Source organism: Tamandua tetradactyla, chromosome 3, assembly GCF_023851605.1.
Source record: "Tamandua tetradactyla isolate mTamTet1 chromosome 3, mTamTet1.pri, whole genome shotgun sequence".
NCBI lineage: Eukaryota > Metazoa > Chordata > Mammalia > Pilosa > Myrmecophagidae > Tamandua > Tamandua tetradactyla.
Genome location: NC_135329.1, coordinates 185,131,025 through 185,155,475, shown reverse-complemented (window position 1 = coordinate 185,155,475; position 24,451 = coordinate 185,131,025). Strand labels below are relative to the sequence as shown.

Genomic DNA, 24,451 nt, shown 5'->3' with positions numbered 1-24,451 from the left:
ATCTAACTAAGGAAATTTCCAAGTAAAGTTTTGAAGGTGGTTTTTAATTTCTTTTTTTCTACTTATAGTAAATTGTCAGAGGAGAGAGATAAACTAAATGAACAACCATTAAAATGAATGAGCTGGGTCTTGATGGTTTTGAAACTTCTCAGGCACTCCAGATGGCAAATTATATTAGAATTAAGAATTGACAGCTGAGCAAACATCAAATTCAGGGCACTGCTGAAGAAAAATCTTTTAAAGATGAAGCCAAGGATGGAGCTATAAAATTGTTTAAGGACTTTAGAATAATCTAAGGTCATACTTCAGAATACTGTTTAGTCAGACAAAAGATCTTCTAAAGATTTTGAGGGTATGATTCACAGATATCTGTAATTAAAAAAGGACTTCTCAGGAGTCTAAAAAATATCGTTCTTCAATGGAAGCCCAAGGCACAGAAAGAATAATGTCAAAGAGATTTGTGGGTGTAGCTTTTGTCTATTGGAGTGGACCCCAGTAAGAGTCACAGTAGACCCACAAAGTTTTTAAAAGACATATCAGCAAAAACATTGCCAGAGACAATACAAAGTGAAAACAAGCCACTGGACCCTCAAAATTCTACTGGCAGGAAATGAGCTGAGAAAAATACTCAGCTGTCAATGCACACTAGCTTTCTTGAAAAAGGAAGGATGACTTAAAGAGTGGAACAAAAGCCCAAAGGGTGGAACCAAGGGCCAGGGAAAATGATTCCTGGGTAAAAGTAGACTAAGTTCTAATCAAGAGGCTTCCAATATTTGTCTAACTTTTTTTCAGAACTCTTATGGACTAGTACCTCCTCTTTTTCCCTCTGAATAGATGTGTTCACACAGCAGTTATCCTTTCTCTAGTCCACCATTATATGCTGGGTGTACTGTCACTGATAATTGGTTGCATTGATTCCCAGGACTACAGATTGAAAGGAACCATACTTAAGGAGTGGTACTCAAGTTGTTCATCCAAGCTGTCTCCTCTCCACCCGGATCTGATTTTATCATAAAATTCTGGAATTTGAGCTGATTCTGTGATGGATGATATTTTGTTAGACCCCAAGGAGAGTCTCTGTATTCTACCTGTGGGAGGGATTGGGTTCCAGAGATAATCAGTTACCAAAACATCCTTGAATGAGCCCTTCCTTCCGATATTCACACCTTTGCATAGTCTCCTCCCAAAGTGTACTAGATTTGGTCTATGTGACCAACAGAATATAGAAGTGGTGGAATATCACTTCTGAGACGAGGTTATAAAAAACACCATATCTTCTGTCTTGTGTGTGCTCTCTCTCTCTTTCATCGTTCACTTTGTGGAAAACCAGCTACCATATTGTGGGTAGCCCCAAGGAAAGTCCTCTTGTAATAACAAACTGAGGTACTTGGCCAAGAACACCTGAGTTATCTTGGTATCAGATTCTCTAGCCCCCATCATGTTTTTGTTTATCCTAACAAAGAATCCTATTACCTTAGATGTTCCAGAATCACAATAGCATACACATGGACCTTCAATGAACAGCAGCCATGGACCATGGCAGAATGAAAAACACATTTTACTAACAGAAGATGCAGCAGAGAGACAGTGGGGTAAATAATTAATTCAACTGTATGTACTAGATGGTGTTCAAGACCCTAAATCTGTAAGGAGGAATGAATCACTCTCCCTTTCTTCAAGGGAATTCTGATTTAACTGAGGTAGACAGACAAATTATAGGACATTTATTTTAGAGATTATATACAAGTTATAAAAAAAAAAGGAACACCTACCCCGAATTGGAAGATATAAGAAATTTTAACGAATTGACTTTTGAGCTAAGTACTGAAAGATCATTGTTAGATAAAGGAGGATTAGATAAAGGAAGAAAGACCATTATAATATGAGTAACAAGGTATTTGAAGGGCAGAGTTTGAAAGTGAGCATGGAGCATTTAAGGAACTCCAAGTAGATAAAGCAGAATAAGCATATAAACTAAGGCAGTAACCATGAGGCTGAGGAAAAAAATTGAGAGATATTAAAAAGGCCAGAAGGAAAGAACTTGGGTGGAGCGAGCATTAGATCTTTAAGCAGGATGTCTGGGTTGACAGTGCATCTACTGAAATAGGGAATGCAGGAGAATGCATTTGGTTTAGGGCCAACTAAGTCTGAGATGCCTGAGAGGTATGGGTAAAAGTGTGTGTCAGTCTATTGATTATGGAGCATAGAAGAGCTGTCAAGATTAGAGATAAAAGTTTGAAAGACCACATCGTGTAGCTAGTGCTTGAAGCCATGGCAATAAGTGAGATTATTCAGAGGGAGAATGTGTGAGAAGGAAACACCAACATTTAAGAGGACAGTGGAGGAGAAGCTAATGAAAAAGTCTGGAAAGGATCAGTTAGAGAGGTAGAAACAAAAGCAGTATAGTGCAATGTGAGGAAAGTCAAAGAAAGAAGTATCAGGAAGGATAGAATAAACAACATGGTTAAAATGCTAAAAGATCAAATTAGATAAGGACTAAAGAGGGCTGAGTTTCAGACTGGTTAAGAGAGGTCAGGAAAAGGTGATGCTACACATCTAGGAACATTTTTGTTCCTGAAAATGGCTGGTCCTCCCAAACATCCAGAACACTTTCTCTTTTTATGAGGGATCAAAGAGAAAAGGGGTTTCCATAAAAATATGATTGAGAAGATGGGTAGGTTGCTATAGGAGCTCCACTTTGCCTTTCCCTAAAGACCTTCCATATCACATGGGAGTAGGAGAGATAGTGGGCTGTCAAATTGGCAAGTTCTCAGCTCAAGTCTAACTCTTCCACTTAACTGTCTATCCTTGAGTTAGCCATTTAATTTCCTTGTGTATTAGTTCCCCATCTTTAAAAGAGAGATACTGTTTTCTTTGTGGTGGTTGTTCTGAAAATTAAACTCATTCACTTTTTCAGTGCCCCTCACTAAGGGTCCTGTGCCAGGCAGTAGAGGTAGAGCAAACTTTGCCTCTCCTCTCCTGGAGTTTACAGTTTAATGAGAGAGACAACCATTAAACAAATGATCACACACCTATTTAATTATTACCATAAGAGAGAACATGGAGTTCCAAGAACATGTTTAATATACAGTAAAAACCACTTCTGAGAAGGAAGAAGTAAACTGAGTCTTGAGGGATAAGGAGTTGGGTAAGTGAAGATCAGTGGGAGATCCAGGCAGACAGAACAATATGCCTCCAAAGCTCAGAGCTAGGGGGAAGCATGGTGGTAAAGAATTTGAGAAAGGCTGTGGTTTAGTGATCAGGTTATAGATAGCAGCATTGATTTATTAAGAGCTTATTGCAGTATTCTAAGTAGGATTTATTGAGTAGCTTGGATTAGGGTGGTGATCCTAGAGATAGGTGGGGGAAAGCAGATTCAGGATTTTCCTATTTATGCTCTTTATCAACCTTCTTTATCTCAAATTTAATCACTATTTATCTAATTACAAAAATCTCAGTTATCTTTGATTTCTTTCTTTTTCTCACTCCCTACATCCAGTCATGCTAATTCTACCCCCAACCTCTCTGACCCAATTCCCTATAACCCATCCTTACACTCAACTACCTCCCCCTTGTCAAAATGCCCTTCTTACTGCTCTGGGACACTGAGCTTATTCTCACCTCAGAGCCTTTACATTTGATGTTCCCTCTGCCTGGAATTCTCTTCCCAGATTTTCATGACACGACATTTTCTCCTTCATGTCATTCAGGTCTCTATGAAAAAGAGACTACCTCCTATTCCATTACTTTGCTTTTGTCTTCATAGTCTTAGAGTAACTTGAAAATAATTTTATTCGTTTATTTACACTTCATTATCTATCTACCTTTTTAGAAAATGAGCTCTAAGAGGACAACAACTGTTTTGTCCACTGCTGCAACCCCAGTGTCTAGAATAAACTTTAAAGACATAGTAATAAATTAATACATGAATATTTAAATCATACCATGAATGTAAAGACCCTAGCACGGTCTCTGGCACACAGAAAATATCTAATAAAATGTAGCTCTTATTATAATTATTCTCTTTTGTCTGTGTCCTAAGTAACTACCTTACCCCCAATCCTATTTGATTATGCCCTTGAAAACCTTGCTAATGAGTTATTGTTGTCATCAAATAAAATGGAAGTCTTTGGGGAAGAGTGATCACAATAGTTTTTTCCGAATAACTGAAAAGCTAATATGGGAAGAGCCTGTACATCTTCAATAGGACTCCTTGGAGAGCTCCCATGACTCCTGTCTGAAGGGGTCCATACCCCTTAGAATCCTCCTGCCTTGAGTGTGGGTGGGATCTGTGACTTGCTTATAACTAAGACAATAGGGCAAAAGGAATATGATGACACTCTTATGATTACATTGCATTATTTAGATTTTATACTCACAGATTGGCATGAGAGAGGATTTCTTTCCTTCTTTGGCTCTGAAGAAGGAAGCTACCATGTTTTAAGGTGGCCAATAGAAAGGGTCACATGGCAAGGAATTGTGGGCAGACTCTAAGAGTTAAGAGTGGTCCTCAGCCATCAGACAGCAAGAAAACAGGACCTCAGTCCTACAACTGTAAAAGATTACTTCTGCCAACAACCGTGAGGGTGCCTGACGTGGACTGTCCCCTGGTCAAGAATGTGATGAGACTTCATTCCATGCTGATGCCTGGATTTCAGCCTAGTGAGACCCTGAAGTAGTATCTGACTGCTGACCTACAGAAGCTGTGAGATAGTAAATGTGTGTGGTTTTAAGCCACTGAGTTTATGGTATCCTGTTATGTAAGAAAAGAAATTTAATGCTTGAACCAAAGACAGAAAAGAAAATTTTAGTCAAATAAAGGACTTTGCCTTTAAGAAACTATAAAAAAAAAGGATTGGGCTTCATCAGAGAGTATTAAATCCCACATCCCTTTGAGTATTTAAGTGGTTATAAAATGTTGCTAGTGCATTAAATAGAGATAAGACATTGGTTATCCTTATAGAATTCCTTCCACATTAAACATTAAGTGATTTTAAGTATTCATCATTACCATTGACCCAAGATGGTAAATCATATAGATTACACACATAATTCCTGCTTAGGTAAATTAAATTGCTGTCCAAAGTTCATATTCTCAACCAGGCAAAAGACCATTTGATTTTTTTGGGGGTGCATGGTCCAGGAATCGAAACCAAGTCTCCTGCACGCAAGGCAGGCATTCTACCACTGAACCACCCATGCACCCATCATTTGCTTTTAAAGTCCAAAATGAAGACACAAAGATAAACACATTATCTCTATGTGTTTAAAGGTACAGCATATTACTAGTTTGGCTACAATCAACTGTACTTATAAGGCTTCCTGCTTTCAACAATTCTAACCCCATGTAGCCTATTTCCAGTGCCAGGGAAAGGTAGATCACTTCAAAATTACCAAATGAAAAGATCAGCCATATATTAGCAGGAAATATATATGAATAATTTTTCCGACAATATAAAAATAACTCTTACAGTTCAATAATATGAAGAAAACCCAACTTAAAAGTGAGGAAAAGGTCTGAATAGATATTTCAACAAAGATATTCCAATAGCTAGTAAGCACATGAAAAGATAATTAACATCATTAGTCATTAGGGAATGTAAATTAAAACTATAACTAGATACCACTTCACACTCACTAAAATGGCTATTATAAAAAGACAGAGAATACCAATGTTGCTGAGAATGTAGATAAATGAACACTCATATATTGCTGGTAGAAATATAAAATGGTGAACTATTTTGTAAAACAGTCAGGTAGTTTCTTAAAAAGATAATCAAAAATTAGCTATATGACCCAGCAACTCTACTTCCAGGTACCAATCCAACAGAACTGAAAATATATGTCCACACAAAACCTTGTACGTGAATGTTCACAAAAACATTATTCATAATAGCCTAAAAGCAGAAACAACCCAAGTATGAATGATGATGAATGGACAAACAAAAGTTGATACATATTCACACAATGGATTCAGCAATAAAAAATGAACTCTGATATATGTTATGGATTTGTTGGACCTCAAAAATATTATTTGACATGAAATAAGCCAGATGAAAAAAGAACACATAGTGTATGGTTCCACTTATATGAATTACACAGAAATGTACATCTATAGAGACAAAGTATATTAGTGATTGGCTAGTGTTGGAGAGAGAAATAGGAGTAAATGCAAATAAGCAAAAGGGATATTTTTGGGTGATAAATGTTCTAAAATTGGATTGTAGTGATAGCTGCACAGTTCTGTAAATATACTCAAAATCATTAAATTGTACACTTAACCACAGGTGAATTTTATGGTATATAAATTATACCTGAAAAAAAGCAATCTAAAAGAATCACTCCTTTTATAATTCTATCCACTAGAATGTAACCTCATTGGAAAGCAGGGATATAAAAATAGAGGTTTTCATATATCCCTGGATACAATTTCTGGTTGGGTTCAAAGGCAAATCTCATGAATTCAGGTTCCCATAATTTCTTCAGGGAGTAAGAAGAAGTAGATTGATGTTTGTCCCTGGATAAGGTATGTAAACAAATTCATCATGTATACAATGTCACAGGGGCTTGGTTGTATTAAAGTGGGTGATTTAAAGTCCAAAATGAAGACACAAAGATAAACACATTATCTCTATGGTTTTAAAGGTACAGCATATTACTACTTTGGTTACAACCAACTGTACTTATATGGCTTCCTGCTTTCAACAATTTCAAAAGCAAATGATGGGTGCATGGGTGGTTCAGTGGTAGAATGCCCGCCTTGTATGCAGGGGACCTGGGTTCGATTCCTGGACCATGCACCCAAAAAAATATTTACAATGAGCAGACTTTCCAATTCCCAGTGAGTACTTTAGAAGCACCCACTTTAATACAGGTATCTGCTGGTATGAAGTATTATTATACATCAAAGCAGATCCTTTAACACCTCTGCAACATAACCTCTTGGTAGTAACATTTAAATTTCTGCATTTAAATATTTAAAATATTCTCTAACACAGATATCTCATTAAATTAAACTTCTTCCTATTTCCATCCTAGTTTGCTTAAATGAGAATCACACATAGCACATTTCTGGACTTATAAATCCTGTTACCTTGACCAGAATAGATAGGTATATATAATGCATATCCACATTATAAGGGCCAGAGGCTATAACAGTAATTAAAAATGCATATTTTGGCGACTGGGTTACATTTTTGTCTCTAACAATGCAATCATGTACCTGGAATGTGATGGGCCTCTTTCCTGGGAAGTTTGGGAGGACAGACTTCCATCAAAGGAGTTTCCTCGGTGGCAGCCCGAAATGGTGGCCTTGGGTGAGACGGAATCTGACAGAAATGTTTCACAGACTACCTGAAGTCCCTTTTGGAGGTAGAAAGAGCAGATTAGTTTTTTTCTTCTGCCTTTTTCTTCTGCAGATATACCCTCTAGAATTGGCTACCCTTTCACATGCACAGGTTTTTAGTAGTGTCTCAGCATAGCTAATTATAATACCATAGACCAAGGAGTTTCACCCTTATCCAAGAGCATCTGTTACATACCAAACATTAGACTAAGTATATTCATATACTTTATATTATTTGTCCATGATATTTTTCTTATCCTCACCTCCATATCCAGTACCTACAGGAGAAACGTTACAGATAATCCATCAAAGATATGGCAATAATGAAGTGAAATGAATGGAGGCATGGAGCTGAAAGCAAACAGTAGATTAATAGGACCTAATTAAACTGAAACCAGTACATGAGAATGGAAGTATGTGGTCCAAATTTTTCTATCCCTCATCAAAGGAGGACATGATGACCTTTATTTACTTGCTGACATCATTCAGCAATTCTCTTATGGAACAGCTCACTTTATTTACATTTAGCTGATAAGTAAATGTAATTCTTCCTAAAAATATTAGCTGGGTAACATATTTTCCATAGGTATTATTGATGAGATACATCTCTAAAAATCTGTCATTGTATTCTGGCCCTTGCAATTTCTATTTTCCTACTGAAAATAAGAAAGCACTATTCAACCAAGATGCATAGAGAGGCCAATACACATAGACATTTCATGAAATAAGTCTTCTGAACTTGAACAATAATCCCTTAGCATGAGTATACTATGTGTGCCTCATGTTAGATTATTAGGAAGGTTTAAGAAAATTAGATGGACCTGACCGTTGATCTAAAGAACATGAAATTCAGTTTTAAGACAAGTACATATAGGTTAGAGTACCATGTCTGACAGAAATATAATGTAAACTACAAATATGAGCCACATATATGACTTTAACTTTTTTGGAGGTCACATTAAAAGTGGCAAATAGAACAGGTAAAATTAATTTTAATAATACATTCTATTTAACACAATATAAACAAGGTGTTTAGATTCTTTTTCTCATATTGTTTTCAAAATTGATATATATTTTACACTTTCAGCATATCTCAATTCAAGGACTCACTAGGCACATATGGCACATGGCTCTACATTGGATAGCACAGGGTTAGAGTAATAAGACGAGAGTCCATGGGGAGTTGAAATATTAATTGATCCTTGAAAGAAAGAAAAACTTTTTAAGACAGAGCACAGGCACAAAATGGCAGAGTAGGAAGTTACACAGATTGTTCCCTTCTATACAAAAATGAATGACTGGAAAAAAAATTGGAGTAACTAGGTGGTAACCCTGGAATCAGAGTGCATGTAGAACAACCGCAGAAGCATGAGAAGAAGTTGGAGGTTGCAGAAAGTTCATTTTTTGCCCAAACCAGTAACTAGCCTCCATTAATCAGTCCCATGGCAGCAGCTGTGGAAATGTGTAATGACTGTGGAAAAGAGGCCCAGTTCTGAGAGCAGACAGCCATGGCCACGACAGGCAGAAGAAACCCTGCCCTCCAAAAGTTATGGTTTTTGACCAAGGTCAGTCTAGCAGGGTCCCTGAGGGACCAGTGTGGACTTATGGCCTCAATTTAGGCCCTCTAGACAACAGCAGCTTCCAGCATCCTACTAGCATTCATCAGGAGGTAAACAGCCAGTGCACCTTCTTTGGCTAACTGGGATTTCTCCCCACTCTATGTGTGGGTATTCCCTGGTTTGGCAGATTCATGAGGGTGCAGTGCAGATGCTAGTTTTTGGTTACGGAACTCTGGACAACAGCAGCGTCTAGTCTAACTTCAGTATCTACCAAGATTTAAAGATTCAGATCACATCCTTTTTTGAAAATTCCTTTTGCTGGTTGGTTGGTTTTTTCCTTTCTCTTTTTTGTGGTCTTGGGGATAGCAGCTCCCTGAGGGATCAGCACGGGCACTGGCCTAGGTTTCAGCACTAACAGCAGCAGTTCCCAGCCTCCCACCTGAACTTAACAAAAGACTTGGAGGAGCAGTTAACATTTTTGTTTTTTGGTCCTTGTTTTCTTTATTATTTTTTCTTTTTTTTAGAGGGGTTTTGTTTGTTTGTATATCTTTCCTTTTTTTCCTTTTTTCCTCTCTCTTTTCTTTATTCTTAGTCTAGTAAACTGAGGAATGGAAGAACTAGATCTTCAAAGTAACTACAAAATAATACTCAAAATGTCCAACTCTCAACAAAGAAATGACAAAACATACAAGGAGACAGAAAAAAATGGCCCATCACAAGAAATAATTCTATGGAAACAATTCTGGAGGAAGCTCAGTCTCTAGAATCACTGATTAAAGATCTTATATCAAGTCTCTTTCATAGGATCAAGATTAAAGGAAATAAGGAAAACAAATGAGAATTCGAATAATGAGACATATACTATAAAGAAGTAAATGGAAATTTTGGAGCTGTAAAGTAAAATAATTGGAAAGGAAAATGCAATAGCAGATTGGAAGAGGCATAATAAAGTATTAGTGAACTTGAATATAACACAGTTGAAATGATCTAGCCTGAAGAGTACAGAAAAAGGGAACCTGTGGAACACTTATGAAGCACATCAATACATGTATCATAGAAGTCCTAGAAGGAGAAGAGAAAGATAAAAGAGCAGGAAAAGTATTTGAAGGAATAATGGCTAAAAACTTCCCAATAAGATGAAAGATAAAAACACACATATCCAAGATGATCAATGAATGAAAAGCAGGATGAATCCAGAGATTGACACAGAAACACATTATAAGCAAACACAGAATGACAATTATGAAAACAGGATCTTAAGAACAGCAACAGAGAAACAACACATTGCATATAAGGGACACTTAAGCTTAATATATGATTTCTCAACAGACACCATGGAGGCCAAAAAGCAGTGAGAGGATGTATTTAAAGTGCTGCTGAAAGAAGAAAAAAATTATCCAAGAATACTGTAACAAACAGAGTTGTCATTCAAAAATGAAGGCGAAATTAAGACATTTACAGCCAAACAAAAATCTGAGGGATTTCATTACCACTAGCCCTGCTTTACAGGAAATGCTAAGGGGAGTCCCTCATGTAGAAAGGAAAGGATGCTAGGCAAAAACTTGAAGCTCTTTGAGCAAATTTCCAGGGTAGGTACTACATGGGTAAATACAAATGCCAGTAGTATTGCATTTTTCATTTGCAATGCTGTCTTTTACTTCTTACATGGCTTAAAATTCAAATGCATAGAAAACAAGCATAAACCTTTGCTACTGGGTAATGAATGCATAAAGATCTAATTTGTGACTAGCACAACATAAAAGGGAAGGGCAGAGGGATATAGGAATAGGATATGTATAGGCTATTCTTGTCAAGTTGGTATCAAAGCAAATTAAAATGTAATAGATTTAAGATGTGAAATGCAATCCCCATGGTAACCATAAATAAAATATATAAAATATCTAGACAAAAGGAAATGAAATGTGATTTAAAATAGCTCATTATTAAAAATCATCTAGGACAACAGTGGCTCAGTGGCAGAGTTCTCACCTGCCATGCTGGAGACCTGGGTTCGATTCCCAGGGCCTGCCCATGCAAATAAATAAATAAATAAAACAGAGATCATCTAAACAAAAAGAAAATCAGTAATGGAGGGAAAAAGAACAAAAAAGGTATAAGATTTACAAAAAGAGAATTATCAAAATGTCAGAAGCTAGTCTTGCCTTATCAGTAATTTCCCTACACAAAAATGAATTAAACTCTCTAATCAAAGGGCAGAAATTGGCAAAAAGGGTAAAGAAACATGACCCAACTATATACTCTATAAGAAATGTAACTTAGATTTCAAACATTCAAACAGGTTGAAAATGACAGGATGAGAAAAAAACATTTCATTCAAATAGTAACCAAAAAAAATCTGTACTGGCTATGATAATATCAGACATGATAGACTTTAAGTAAAAAATTACTAGAGATAAAGAAGGACATTATATATTGATAAAAGGATCAATTCAACAAGAGGATTTAGAAATTATCTTCATATATGAATCTAACAACAAGGCTCTGAAATATATAAAGTAAACACTGACAGAATTGAAAGGAAAAATAGATATTTTTACAATAATAGGTGGAGATTTCAATACACCACTGTCACTACTGATACAACATTCAGAAAGAAGATTAAAAGGAACTAGAAGGGAGGTTAGAAAGTGAAGATGGCAGACTAGGGAGCTCTAAAACTCAGATTGTCCTTCAGGGAAGCTAGTAAACAACCAAGAACTGTTATGAAACAACTGTCTGGAGGCTCTGGAGGCCAGAAGAACACCACACAGCATCCAGAGAAGAGCAGAAGGAAGAGAGTGATAAACCGCGATGAAAATCTGTTAGATCTCTCCACTGAGGCTGACACACATAGCCCACTGGCATAGCAGACCAGCTTGGGACCACTCCCTGGTTGGAAATAAAAGTCCTCTCTCCCAAGAACAGGGGGTGGGGGGTACAGCCAGACACCAATTGCAGCTTTTGATTAGTGAATTTAGATAGCTGAGCCTTGGCTCTAAGAACAGATACATTTTTAACCCACTCAAAACAGAAAGCAGCTAGCAGGTTCTGTTTCAAACCCACCCTTGGCAGGGGAGGGAGCAGGGCTGATTTAGAGACACAGTTATTACTTGGAGCTGTGGAATGCTGGAGAATGGCTGTGCTCCAAGAATGGTAGGGTAGGGGCATGCCTGTGCACCAACTGTGGCTTTTGATTAGTGAACTCGGATCACTGGGTCCCAGCTCCAATAATGAAAACAGCCACAGTTTCAACATGCTCAGAACAGAAACAGCCTTAGCGCATAGCCATTTTACAAGAAAACCGAAGGAAAAGAAAGAGAAACCGACCTCCAGAGTAAACTCATCAAGAAAACAAGACATCTAGAGACCAGCCAAAATTACAAGCCATATTAAGAAACAAGAAGTTAAAGGAACAAATTAAAATTTCATGAGACACAGGATTTGAAACAAAAAATCACTGTTGTTTAAACAATTCTCCTAAATCTAAGGAAATGAAGGAAAATGAGGCTAAAGAGAACTTGAAAATATAAAGGGAAACATAACAGAAATAATGGGAATGTAAGACACAATAACAGAGACTAAAAATGCATGAGAGGCAAACAACAGAAGATTTGAACAGGCAGAACAAAGAATCAGTGAGTTAGAAGACAGGACAGCTGAAAACTTACAGACAGAAGAATAGAAAATAAAATAGGAAAAATTAAGCACGGTCTCAGGGGTTTGAATGACAGCACAAAGCAAACAAACCTATGCATCACAGGTATCCCATGAGGAGAAGAGTAGGGTCAAAGAAGCAGAAAGAATATTTGAGGAAATAATAAATGAAAACGTTCCAACTGTGGTGAAAGATATAAACATACATATGTTCAAGAAGCACAGCATACTCCAGACAGAATAAATATTAACAGACCTGCTCTGAGACACATAATGACCAGAATGTCAAATGCCAAAGATGAGAAGAGAATCCTGAAAGCAGCAAGAGAAAAGTGATTTGTCACACAGAAGGGAAATGCAATAAGGATGAATGCCAATTTCTTATCAGAAACCGTGGTAGTCAGAAGGCAGTGGTATGATATATTTAGGATCTTGAAAGAAAAAAACTGCCAGCCAAATTCTTTATGCAGCAAAACTGCCCTTCAAAAATGAGGCAGAGTTTAAAATATTCACAGATAAACAGAAACTGAAGAGTTTGTCAACAAGAAACTTACTCTACAAGAAATACTAAAGGACGTTGTGTAGAGTAAAAGGAAAAGACAGAACAGAGAGGCTTGAAGGAGAGTGAAGAAATGATGATCACTAAGGGTAACTAAAAGGGTAAAAAGAGAGACAAAAATAGATCTGACTAATAAAAGCCAAAGGATACAAAATGGTCGAAGTAAAGATGATTTTTAAAATAACAACACTGAATGTTAATGGATTAATTTCCCAATCAAAAGACACAGATTAGCAGAATAGATAACAAAGTATGATGTATCCATATGCTGTCTAAAAGAGACTCATCTTAAACCCAAGGACACAAATAGGTTGAAAATGAAAGGGTGGAAAAAGGTATTCCATGCAAACAGTAACCAGAAAACAGCTGGGGTAGCCATACTAATATCAGACAAAATAGACTTTAAATGCAGCACTCTTATAAGAGACAAAGAAGAACACTACATAGTAATAAGGGGCAAACAAATAAGAAATAACAATCATAAACATTTATACAACAAATCAGGGTGTTCCAAAATACATGAGGCAAACACTGTCAAAACTGAAGGGAGAAATAGACATCTCTACAATAAATAGCTGGAGGTGTCAATACACCACTCTCATCAATTGATAAAACATCTAGATAGAAGACCAATAAGAAAACAGAAAACTTGAATAATATGATAAATGAACTAGACTTAATCGACATATACAGAATATTACACCCCAGAACATCAGGATATATATTCTTCTCAAGTGCTTATGGATCATTCTCCAAAACAGACCACATGTTGGGTCACAAAACAAGTTTCAATAAATTTTAAAATTATACAGAGTACTTCAATGACCATGAGGAATGAAGTTAGAAATCAATAACAGGCAGAGAATAGGAAAATTCATAGTTATATGGTGATTAAACAGCACAATCTTAAACAATCACTGGTTCAAAGAAGAAATAACAAGAGAAATCAGTAAATATCTCAAAATGAGTGAAAATAGGAATGCAACATATCAAAACTTACAGGATGCAGCAAGGGCAGTGCTGAGAGGGAAATCTGTAGCCCTAAATGCCTTCATTAAAAAGAAGAAAGAGCTGCACACTTGAAGGAAATAGAAAAAGAACAGTAAACTAATCCTAAAGCAAGCAGAAGGAAAGAAATAAAGATTAGAGCAGAAATAAATTCAATTGAGAATAACCACAATAGAGAAAATCAACAAAACCAAAAATTGGTTCTTTGAGAAGATCAACGAAATTGACAAACCCTTCGCTAGACAAAAAAGAGAAGATGCAAATAAATAAAACCAGAAATGAGAGGGGGAATACTACCAGTGAGTCCACAGAAATACAAGGGATCTTAAGAGGATGTTATGAGCAAGTGTATGACAACAAATTAGACAACTCAGATGAAATGGACAAATTCTTAGTAACATACAAACACTTACACTGACTTGAGAAAAAACAGACAAAATACAATGAATGAGTTTGAATTTGTCATGGAAAAACCTCCCAATAAAGAAAAGCCCAGGACCAGATGGCTTCACAGTGGAATTCTACTAATCATTCCAAGAGAATTAATGCCCATCCTGCTCAAACTCTTTCAAAATATTGTAGAGGACAGAACACGACCTCATTTTATGAAGCCAACATCACCTAATACCAAAGCCTGCTAAAGATACTACAAGGAAAGAAAATTACAGATCAATTTCTCTAATTAATATAATGCAAAAAATCTTCACAAAATGCTTACAAATTGATTCCAACAGCATGTTAAAATAATTATACAGGGGGGGTGCAAGGGTAGTTCAATGGTAGAATTCTCACCTGCCATGCAGGAGACCCGAGTTCAATTCCTGGCCCATGCGCTTCCCCAAGAAACAAACAAGCAAACAAATGAGAAAACAAACCAAAAAAAATTCAACAAAATGGTGCTGCAATACAGGGATACTCACATAGAAAAAGAATGAAATGTGACCCCTGCCACATAGCATACAAAGAAAAAACAATAATAATTATACGCCATTGCCAAGTGGTTTTTATCCCAGGTATGCATGGGTAGTTCAATACAAGAAAATTAATTAATGTAAGAAGCCGCATTAACAAATTGAAAGGGGAGAAAATATAATCAGACACAGCAAAGGCATTTAACAAAATTCAGCATCCTTTCTTGATAAGAACACTTTGAAAGATAGGAATAGAAGCAAACTTCCTCAATACAATAAAAGGAAAATATGAAAACGAACTGCTACTATCATACTCAGTGGTGAAAAGCTGAAAGTTTCCCCTCTAAAGTCGGAACAAGACAAGGATGGCCCCAGTTACCACTATTATTGAACACTGTATTGGAAGTTCTAGACAGAGCAATCAGGCATGAAAAATAAATAAAAGGCACTCAAATTGGAAAGGAAGAAGTAATGTACTCAAGTACTACTATTTTTCATAATGCATTTTTTTACTTTGTGCCAAGGTTATTCAAGAGAGGTTGATCCAATATGTGTGTTTATTTGTTGTTTTGCTTTATTATTTCTTCATATATAAAGCTATTTTCTCTTAAAAATTATTAAAAACATTTGTGCATCAAAGGAAATTATCAATAAAGTGAAAAGACAATCAAGAGAATGGGAGACAATAATTATAAACTACATGTCAGATAAAGGCTTAATAGCCAGATATGTAAAGAACAGCTACAAAGGAACAACAAAAGGACAAATGACAATTTATAAACGGGCAAAAGATTTCAATAAGCATATTCAAATAGCCAATAAGCATATGAAAAGATGTTCAACATCATCAGACATTAGGGAAATGCTAATCAAAACCCCAATGAATTATCACTTCACATCCACAAGGGTGGCTATTATTCAAAAATGGAAAGCAAGTGTTGGGGAGGAGACAGAGAAGTTGAAATTCTAGCACACTGTGGTAGGAACGTAGAATGTTGCATTCACTTGTGAAAGCAATGTGGCAGTTCCTCAAAAAGTTAAACAGAGAATTACCATTTGGTGTGACAATTCCACTTCTAGGTATATAACCAGAAAAAGTGAAAACAAGGTCTAAAGCAGGTAGTGCTAAACCATTGTTTATAGCAGCATTATTCACAATTGCCAAAAGGTGGAAACAACCAAATATCCATCAACAAATGAATGGACAAGCAAAATGTGGTGCATACATACAATGAAACATTATTCGTCCATAAGAACAAATAAAGTTATGAGACATAATCCTACATGGAAGAGCCTTGGAAATATTATGCTTAGTGAAATAAGCAAGGCACACAAAGACAATTATTTTATTTCACTTACAAGAGACAACTAAAAATAGCAAATTTGCAGAGAAAGAAAGTAGATTAGAGGTTATCACATGATGTGATGGCAGAGAGGGTGTTTGTGGAAAAAATTTTTTAAACCTGTAAAAAGTTAAAAATAAATGTAAAAAAACGATTTTTTTCAGAAGGTGATACATGAGCTGAAACATAAGGAGGCATTACCAAAAATTACCGTTTTTAGACAGGCAACAGGAAGGAAGGAGAGCATTCCAATTAGAGGAAATAGTCTGAGCAAAAACTGAGAGGCTAAAACAAACATGATCAGTACGTCCCTAGGGAGGAAGGGATATAATGAAAGGATAGTATCATGTATGTAGTAAGCTTCCATGGAATGAGGAGTTAATAAATATATGATGCTTTACGTAGTTATTTAGGCATTATTAAGTGATATTTATGTGAAGCAGGATAAGGTAGAGGGAGAAAATTCAATTAGATGATTCAAGCAGCACTCTTGGTTTAAGGACCTGTGTTAAGAGAGTAGTAACAGACTTAGAGAATAAAGAGTACATCTGAGCAAAATAATGAAGGGAAACAATATGACTGAGAAATAAATCAAACAGAGGACTAAGGAGAATGGGATATGAAATTTATGTATTTCATTCTATTTAAGATGTCATCAATTATCAGACACACCATCATTGCAGGTTCCACTAAGAAATAAGAGATTCAATCAACCAGGACATAATGTTCATTTTCCAGTGAGGACTTTTACTTGACACTCATTGAAAGAGCTATTTGAGACTTCTTTAGGCATAGGTTTTGATTATATACCAATCTTGTATATATATAATAAGAAACCTAACAGTGACTGTATAACTAAAATTTCTTTATATTTAGAGTTTTTGACTCAAAGCTGTTAATTTTTCAGTTTTTCCACAGAATAACCTTCTCTGTTTCAAGAGTATTATTTCTTAAACAAGTGCTTCACTATTCCCTCCAACATTTTCTGCTAAGCCTCTGATCCTCATCCTGAAAGTTCAGGGGCTGGAAGTTACCAAATTCATGATTTGGAAGAATGACAACTATATCAGGATTGCTCCCAGGCAGGGAGATTGTAAGAGGCCAAAGACTGTAAAAAACAACCAATTTCAAAGATGCTAAATATGTTAAAATATAAATATTAGAATAAATGGACTACAGTATCAATCAGTGTCTGTATTTAGCAACTGCTCAATAAATGGTATATATAATAGAGCTCTAAGCCTTCTAGATTTGAGGGTAAAAAAGATCATGATGACAAGGAATGATATGTCTTGTCAATAATATATCAGGTGGAAAGAGAATCCAATTCTGACAGATAGAAGCAAATTTAGTTTGGACATGTTGAATCTGAAGTGAAGGCAAGTCCTCTAATGGACACACTTACTGACTTTTTTTTATGAGTCTTTTTTCTGAACTAAATATTGCATGACAAGTTTGCATTGAATGCCGTTCTGTTTCATTCTGCATCCTCTGTTTCATGCGGTTTAGCCTTGATTCCTCACTAAATTTTTAATTCCTAAAAGGGAAGGACTGTATTTCATATCTCCTTCCTATCACTCTTCCCCGCCGCTCTAACCCACCTATATTAAAGTTGCCTAACACAAACCTTAGATGTTTCAATAATTGAGAACAAGGGATGTGAGAAGAATAATGAGAGCTAGCATTTCACGGTGGGGTGGATGATAGCTAACAATTACTAACTGCTTATCATCTACTAGAAACTGAGATAAAGCACTACTCTTACATTATCTCACTTAAGCCCTGCCACACTTCTGGGATGTGCATAAAATTATTAGATCGAAAACCTAGGGGAGAAGGAGCTTCTTTTGAAGCCCAGTAGTATGATTCTAGAACTCATGTTTTTGCCTCCCCACTACACTACATTCCAAGGAATATTGCCTCTTTTCTGCTGATGATTATAAAAACTCACTTCTTGTTGTCTCGTGTCTTGATTTGGTGATTCGCAGGTCTGACTTTGACTGTTGACTGGAGAAGTTCTCTTGGCTGCAAGGATGAAAGAAAGCCCGTGGAGAATTGTGTAAGATTATGATAAGTTCATTTTATTTCAAAAGTTCATTTCACTTTCAAATAGAAACACCACTGGGGGTGGGGGGCATGGTCCGGGAATCGAACCCGGGTCTCCCATATGAAAGGCAGGCATTCTAACCACTGAACTACCTGTGCACCCTTAGAAACACCATGTTAATGAATATTATTATCGCCTTTAAGGAAGACACTTAAGAATATATGTTGTAAAGAGAAATTAAATAATCAATTCAAATATCTTAGCATTTCTAGGTTACCATTGCAGAGATAGTCACCTCTGCAGGATAACTTAGTAGGTTAAGGTTTTGAAAGTTGGTAATATTAAAAGTAATAATAATAGCTAATATCTCTTTTGTACCTAATATATGCTAGGCCCTGTTCTAAGCATATTACACATTTTATCAGTTCATTTAATCCTTACAACAACTTTATAATATTGGTATATTTTTAGACACACTTTACAGATGGAGAAACTGAGGCACAAGGAGTTTAACTTGCCCAATGTCACTTGACCCTATGTGAAGGTTCTAGTCCAGGCTGTTTGGCTCCAGAGTCTATGCTTTAACCACCACATTAGGCTTCCTTTGAGGTAAGGCTCAAATTAGTTCCATCTTTACCTTAAGGATAGGGACGGTGGGGAGCTAAAAATACAACGCCTCATCAGAATTGTGAGGAAACTGGCACTAAGAGAAAATGTGATTTACCAATCACAAAACAAGAGACCAACAAGACTGTCACAATGTGCTATTGCTTTTTCTTCCTGTTTAATTTCTCTCAAATTGCTGAGCACAATTTCAAGTCAGGAGGCATCAGGCAGAGAGGAGAGGAACCTACTGTGAATATCACCCAGAAGCAAGGCAGGGTGGAGTTAGTAGTGCAGGTGCTTCCATGGTGGGAAATGAGGGCATGATTTTTTTCAAAGTGTTTATACATGCACTAAATAACAGTTTATGTACTAATCGGAGAAAGAGAGACCTAAATATGAAATGAGCTTTTCATTCATATAGGAATGTAATAGGACTAAAAAAAATTAAACATCTTTAATCCACATATCACAGAGACAAAGTTTTTTTCACTAAATAATTTTTGCTTTATTTTAGCATATTTTTGCTTTGTGGGGGTTTTTTGGCTTTGTTTTGTTTTGCTTCTTACATATGTTCTGTCTTTGCTCTCATATTGTTTTAATTCCATCCATGGAATCTGAAATACTCATTTCTGGTTATGGCATCTTTCTTATTTAGTTTCTTGATATCTGAATCTTATCACAAAGTTACTCCTATGTTTATAATATATTTTGATGTTAATGTTATACATATCTTTAAGTCGTAGGGTTAATCTGCTTTTATATAAAAAACAATTCACCTTCCTTTTGAATGACTATAATAAACATGATTCATCACTGTAAGCATCTTATCACATATATGTACAATAAGGCATTCCCTAGTTTTCACAGTTTCTTAACATATTATGTACCTTGCAACACAGTATTGAATTATAGGAAAAAAAAAGTACGTAAGAACTTGCTTATAGTTTCCTTTCCTTATGAAGCACTTTCACATGAATAATTACCACCGTCTACACAAAAACCTTTGAAGAAAGCAAACTATATATATATATATGCAAACACATACATATCTTAGAGATTTATCTCTTTTTAGTTTTCTTATTGATACTAAAAATTGGGCTGAGAACAGAAAAATGGAATTTATTAAGCACCTACTATAAAATGAGCACTCTATGTATTCTCATTTACTCCTCACTAAGAAGCATTGTAAAGGGCATTATTATCTCCATCACATAGAAGTAGAAATGGTCAAAGCAGTTAGGTCACATGCAGATCTGTGGTGAAGCATGAGTCTATTATGTGCTTTCAATCTATCATGTTGTGTTCTTCCTCTAATTCAAAAATAGGAATGAAGTAATTCCCAAGCTGAAATATTTTGATAGGAATAAATGCAAAGACTATATTATTAAGAAGCCTTTACTATAATGATGATAACATGATGATGGTGATTTAATTACATTAGCTACCAGTTCCACAGCTCTATGTGGCAGACATTCTTCTAAGCAATTTTACATATATTAACTCACTTATTCTTCAAAACAATCCTATGAGATAATTACTATTAATATGATTCTATAGCTTTCATTTTATAGATGAGGAAACTGAGGCACAGGAGATTGAAGTGAATTACTCAAAGTCACACAATAGCAAATACCCTTCCTTGGTTTGGAGTTTCTTCTCACATGAATGAACCCTGTACCTGAGACACAGGGTAGTTACAGGGTAGATGCTGGTTAACTCCCTGGGGTATATGGTTCTTGGCTTCTTAAGGGCAAAGCATCCTGTTACCCTCACTCCTACGTGTGAAGGAGTCTGCTAATACTGTTCCATTGGGTGTCTGACTCAACAAACCTGTAATGATGTTCCTGATGGGCTTCACCAGTGCTGTGAAGCCAGACACTTCAGGCTGTCTGTGCTCCCACATGGGCTGCCATATAACAAGCCCACTGGCCAGTCGGAAGGTGAGGTCAGATTCCTGGGGAAAGAGATCAACATTCAATAACTGACTTCTAAGAACTGGTTGAAGGGACCACTCAAGGCAGAAGTTATTTAATAACATTCACAAAACTGTTTTCAGAATGGGTCGATCTGCCAGAATTTCTTTCATCACACACAAGTGCTTCTAGAGTAAACCTATGGCCCTAACTTATCATTGCAATTATTGTGGAAACCATGGTTATTTGCTTTATGCAAACTTAATAAATCAACACGCAGCTTTGGGCAAAGCACAGCACACAAATTATTGTTTTGGGTTTGCAGCGATCAAGGCCTGCTTAAGTGACTTGGCAGATCTTTTACGTGTGGTTACCATTACTTTCAATTGTTTAGCTGTCCTTTTTCTCCCCCCAACGTCAATATCCTCAATATGGGCTATTCTGAATGTCCATTGTCTACTCCATCTCTCATCTTTTATTTAATGGAATCAGGTAGATAGATTTTGAACCTACAGAGTGTATTATTTTTTAATGTTGATTTCTGAATAATCTTTAATTGCTTGAAGGCAAGGATATATTAGGCATTTCCACCCTCCATACTCCTCCCTGCAGCCCTCAGCAATCATCACAGTGCTTAATTCAGCATTAAGAATTTGGTATATAATAGGTGCTCAATAAATACATGCGGAATTGTGATGACTTTATGACACATGCTTGTTTAATTTATCTACAATTTAAGGTCTCTTCCAAGTACCGTATTCCCTGCTTCCATCACTACATTATTTTGGGAGGCTTAGATGTTCAAAATGCAGTCTCATTATTTGAGTCCTAATATGTGATATTCAACATTACATTTTAAATACTTCAGCTTCTCAAAATGATATAATGTTGGAAACAGAGACTGTGATCATAGATTAGCAAACACAGCGGAGACCTAGGAATTTACTGAGAGCAGCGATTTGCAACCCTGTCTTGCACTTTAGGATTACCTGGGTTGCTTAAAATATATACATAAGCCAGGCCTCACTCCCAGCCCAATTCTAGACCAACTGAATTAGATCTCTGTGAGGTTCTTAGAAGCTCCCCCCTTGTCCCTCAAGTGCAGCCATGGTTGAAAACCATTCATCTGGAAAGATAAGAATTGAAAAGAGAATGGTGAAAACGAAAACAAAAAGTTGCTCCTAACAGGGAGTGCAAGGGTACTTCAGTGGTAGAATTCTCACCTGCCATGTGAAAGACCTGGGTTCTATTCCTGGTCCCTGCACTTCCCAAAAAACAAACAAAATTTTGACAAATGGTGCTGCAATAACAGGATACTCACATGGAAAAATGTGAAAATGAAATGTGACCCTGCCATACAGCATACAAAAATAAGTTGATCCTAACAGTGGTCAATCAGTACAGTTCAATATCAAAGGAGGTTTTCAGGTAGAAAGTTGATGAAATCGTTGGGAAAAACCCACATGATGCCACAGAAAAAACCCTACTGTAATGCTAAAGACAAGACTGGGGTCCTGGCACCCCTTAGCAACAGAGCCATATAATTACTTGGAAATATTAGGAAAGCAAGGAAGACTCTTGGCCAGATTAATTCAACACTCATTCATCAATATTTAGAGCACCTACTATGTACCTGCTATAATTCTAGGAGATGGGATACCATGGTGAACAGAGAATACAAAATTCCTACTACTGCAAAGGAGGAGAAGCAAAGCAAAGAGAAGTGCTGACATTCTAGACAAGAGGGCCAGTAAAGGCCTTATTATGAAGGTGACTTTTGAGTGACTATATGAATGAAATGAGGGAGCTTCCCTGTGGATATCTCCAGAAATAGCATTCCATGAAAAGAACCCAGCAAATGAAGAGATCCTAAGTATGCCCAGTATGTCAAGAAATAGCCAGGAGATTGTGTGCCTGGAGTCAAGTGAATAAGGAAAGAGCAGGAAGAGATAAAATCAGAGAATTTATGGAGTGGCAGATAACATAGAGTCTTATGGGTCACAGTAAGGACTTCATCAATGACTAAGTGAGATGAGAAAACCACTGGAGGGTTTTGAGTAGCAGAGTGACATCACTGGACCTATGTTTTAATAGGATCACTTGGGCTATTGAGAACAAATCCAAAACAGGCAAAGTAGAAAGTGAGACTATTTAGGAGGCTATTGTTATCATCAAGATGAAGGATGATTACACCAGGGTATAGTAGTAATGAGAAGTGCTGGATTCTAGATTCAGTTAGTGGGATTTGCTGATGGACTGGAAGAGAAGCATGAGAGAGAAGAGTCAAACTTGGTACCGTATGGTAAATGTTGGTCTACAGTTAACATTACTACTATAAAAATATTTTCATGAATTGTACAAATGTACCACACTAATGCAAAGTTTTAATGATAGGGTGATATATAGGAACTCTGCATATTATGTATGATTTTTCTGTAAACCTACAACTTCTCTGACAAAAAATAAAAATTATTAAAAGGTAATAGCAAAATTTTGGGCTATGCTATTAATGAAGATGGGGAAGTCTGGAGCAGGGACAGGTTTGGACATGTTAAGTTTGAGATACGTGTAGGCATTCAACAAGAGATACTGAGTAAACAACCAGACACAAGTCTGGAGTAAGGGAGAGTTACCCGAATTCTCTTGAAACAGACATTGGGAAGTCTGCCCAGTATTAGACAGGGGAGTAGATCCAGCAAGCAGGGAACTAATATCAAAAAAGCTTATCAGACCTGTCTTTAGAAATGGAGGAAACCAAATCTCAATTGACCTGGGTTCAGTTATTTTTTTCATGTCTGAGACCAGTCTTTTTCTGTGTTTCTTATAAAGATTCTTGACACAAGAAAAATCTCACTGAAAGTTACAGAAGAAAATGAGTAATTTTGGACTAAAATCCTGGCCTTTATCATTTGTCCTATCAATGTGACACTTAGTACTCACTGCTAAGTATTGATATCCTTTTATTTGATTTGATATATTCCCAACTAGATTGCATATTTTTTTACAGATAAATTGAGATATCTCTGTTATATGTCTTTTCTCTGAGCCTCAATATATATTTGTTGACTGAGTATATTTTAACTTCCCCTAATAATGCCAACTAAATCCCTTTTAGCATCCTCTTATGTGGGTATATTCTTTTGCAAGTCCTCTTAATTTAACTGAGTATATAAAATAAAGAACTCTAATTCCTCTTCTAGAGAGCCCTTGTTTGAGTTTGATAATACTGCCAGAAATGTAATATACTGGAAATGGGTTGACTTTTATAAAGGAAATTTATTAAGTTAACAAGTTTACAATTCTAAGGTCATAAAAATGTCCAAACTAAGGCATCCAGAAAAAGATACCTTGACTCAAGAAAGGGTCAATGACATCTGGGTTTTTTTCATCAGCTGGGAAGGCACATGGAGACATCTGCTAGCTTTCTCTCCTGGCTTCTCGTTTCAAAAGGCTTCTCTAGGGGCATTTTCCTTCTGCATCTCCAAACATCTCTTGTCTGTCAGTTC

The 24,451-nt window shown here is 36.4% G+C and overlaps 1 protein-coding gene, 1 long non-coding RNA gene and 1 other non-coding gene across 4 annotated transcripts in view; 2 read left to right on the top strand and 1 right to left on the bottom strand.

Moving 5' to 3' along the window:
• The window catches only part of UNC80 (unc-80 subunit of NALCN channel complex), a 237,327-nt gene that overhangs the window by 201,073 nt on the left and 11,803 nt on the right, over positions 1-24,451 (bottom strand). For both annotated transcript variants that reach the window (XM_077154956.1, XM_077154955.1), the window contains exons 5-7: positions 20,863-20,986; positions 18,331-18,404; positions 7,223-7,362 (exon numbers count right to left, since the gene is read on the bottom strand). In XM_077154956.1, coding sequence (XP_077011071.1) covers positions 7,223-7,362; positions 18,331-18,404; positions 20,863-20,986 — 338 coding nt within the window. The remainder of the gene's footprint in view (positions 1-7,222; positions 7,363-18,330; positions 18,405-20,862; positions 20,987-24,451) is intronic.
• Positions 1,492-19,031, top strand: LOC143678043 (uncharacterized). Its single transcript, XR_013173024.1, has 3 exons — positions 1,492-1,592; positions 18,368-18,438; positions 18,898-19,031. It is a non-coding gene; the product is annotated as an uncharacterized LOC143678043 (long non-coding RNA).
• Positions 6,730-6,800, top strand: TRNAT-UGU (transfer RNA threonine (anticodon UGU)). Its single transcript has one exon. It is a non-coding gene; the product is annotated as a tRNA-Thr (tRNA).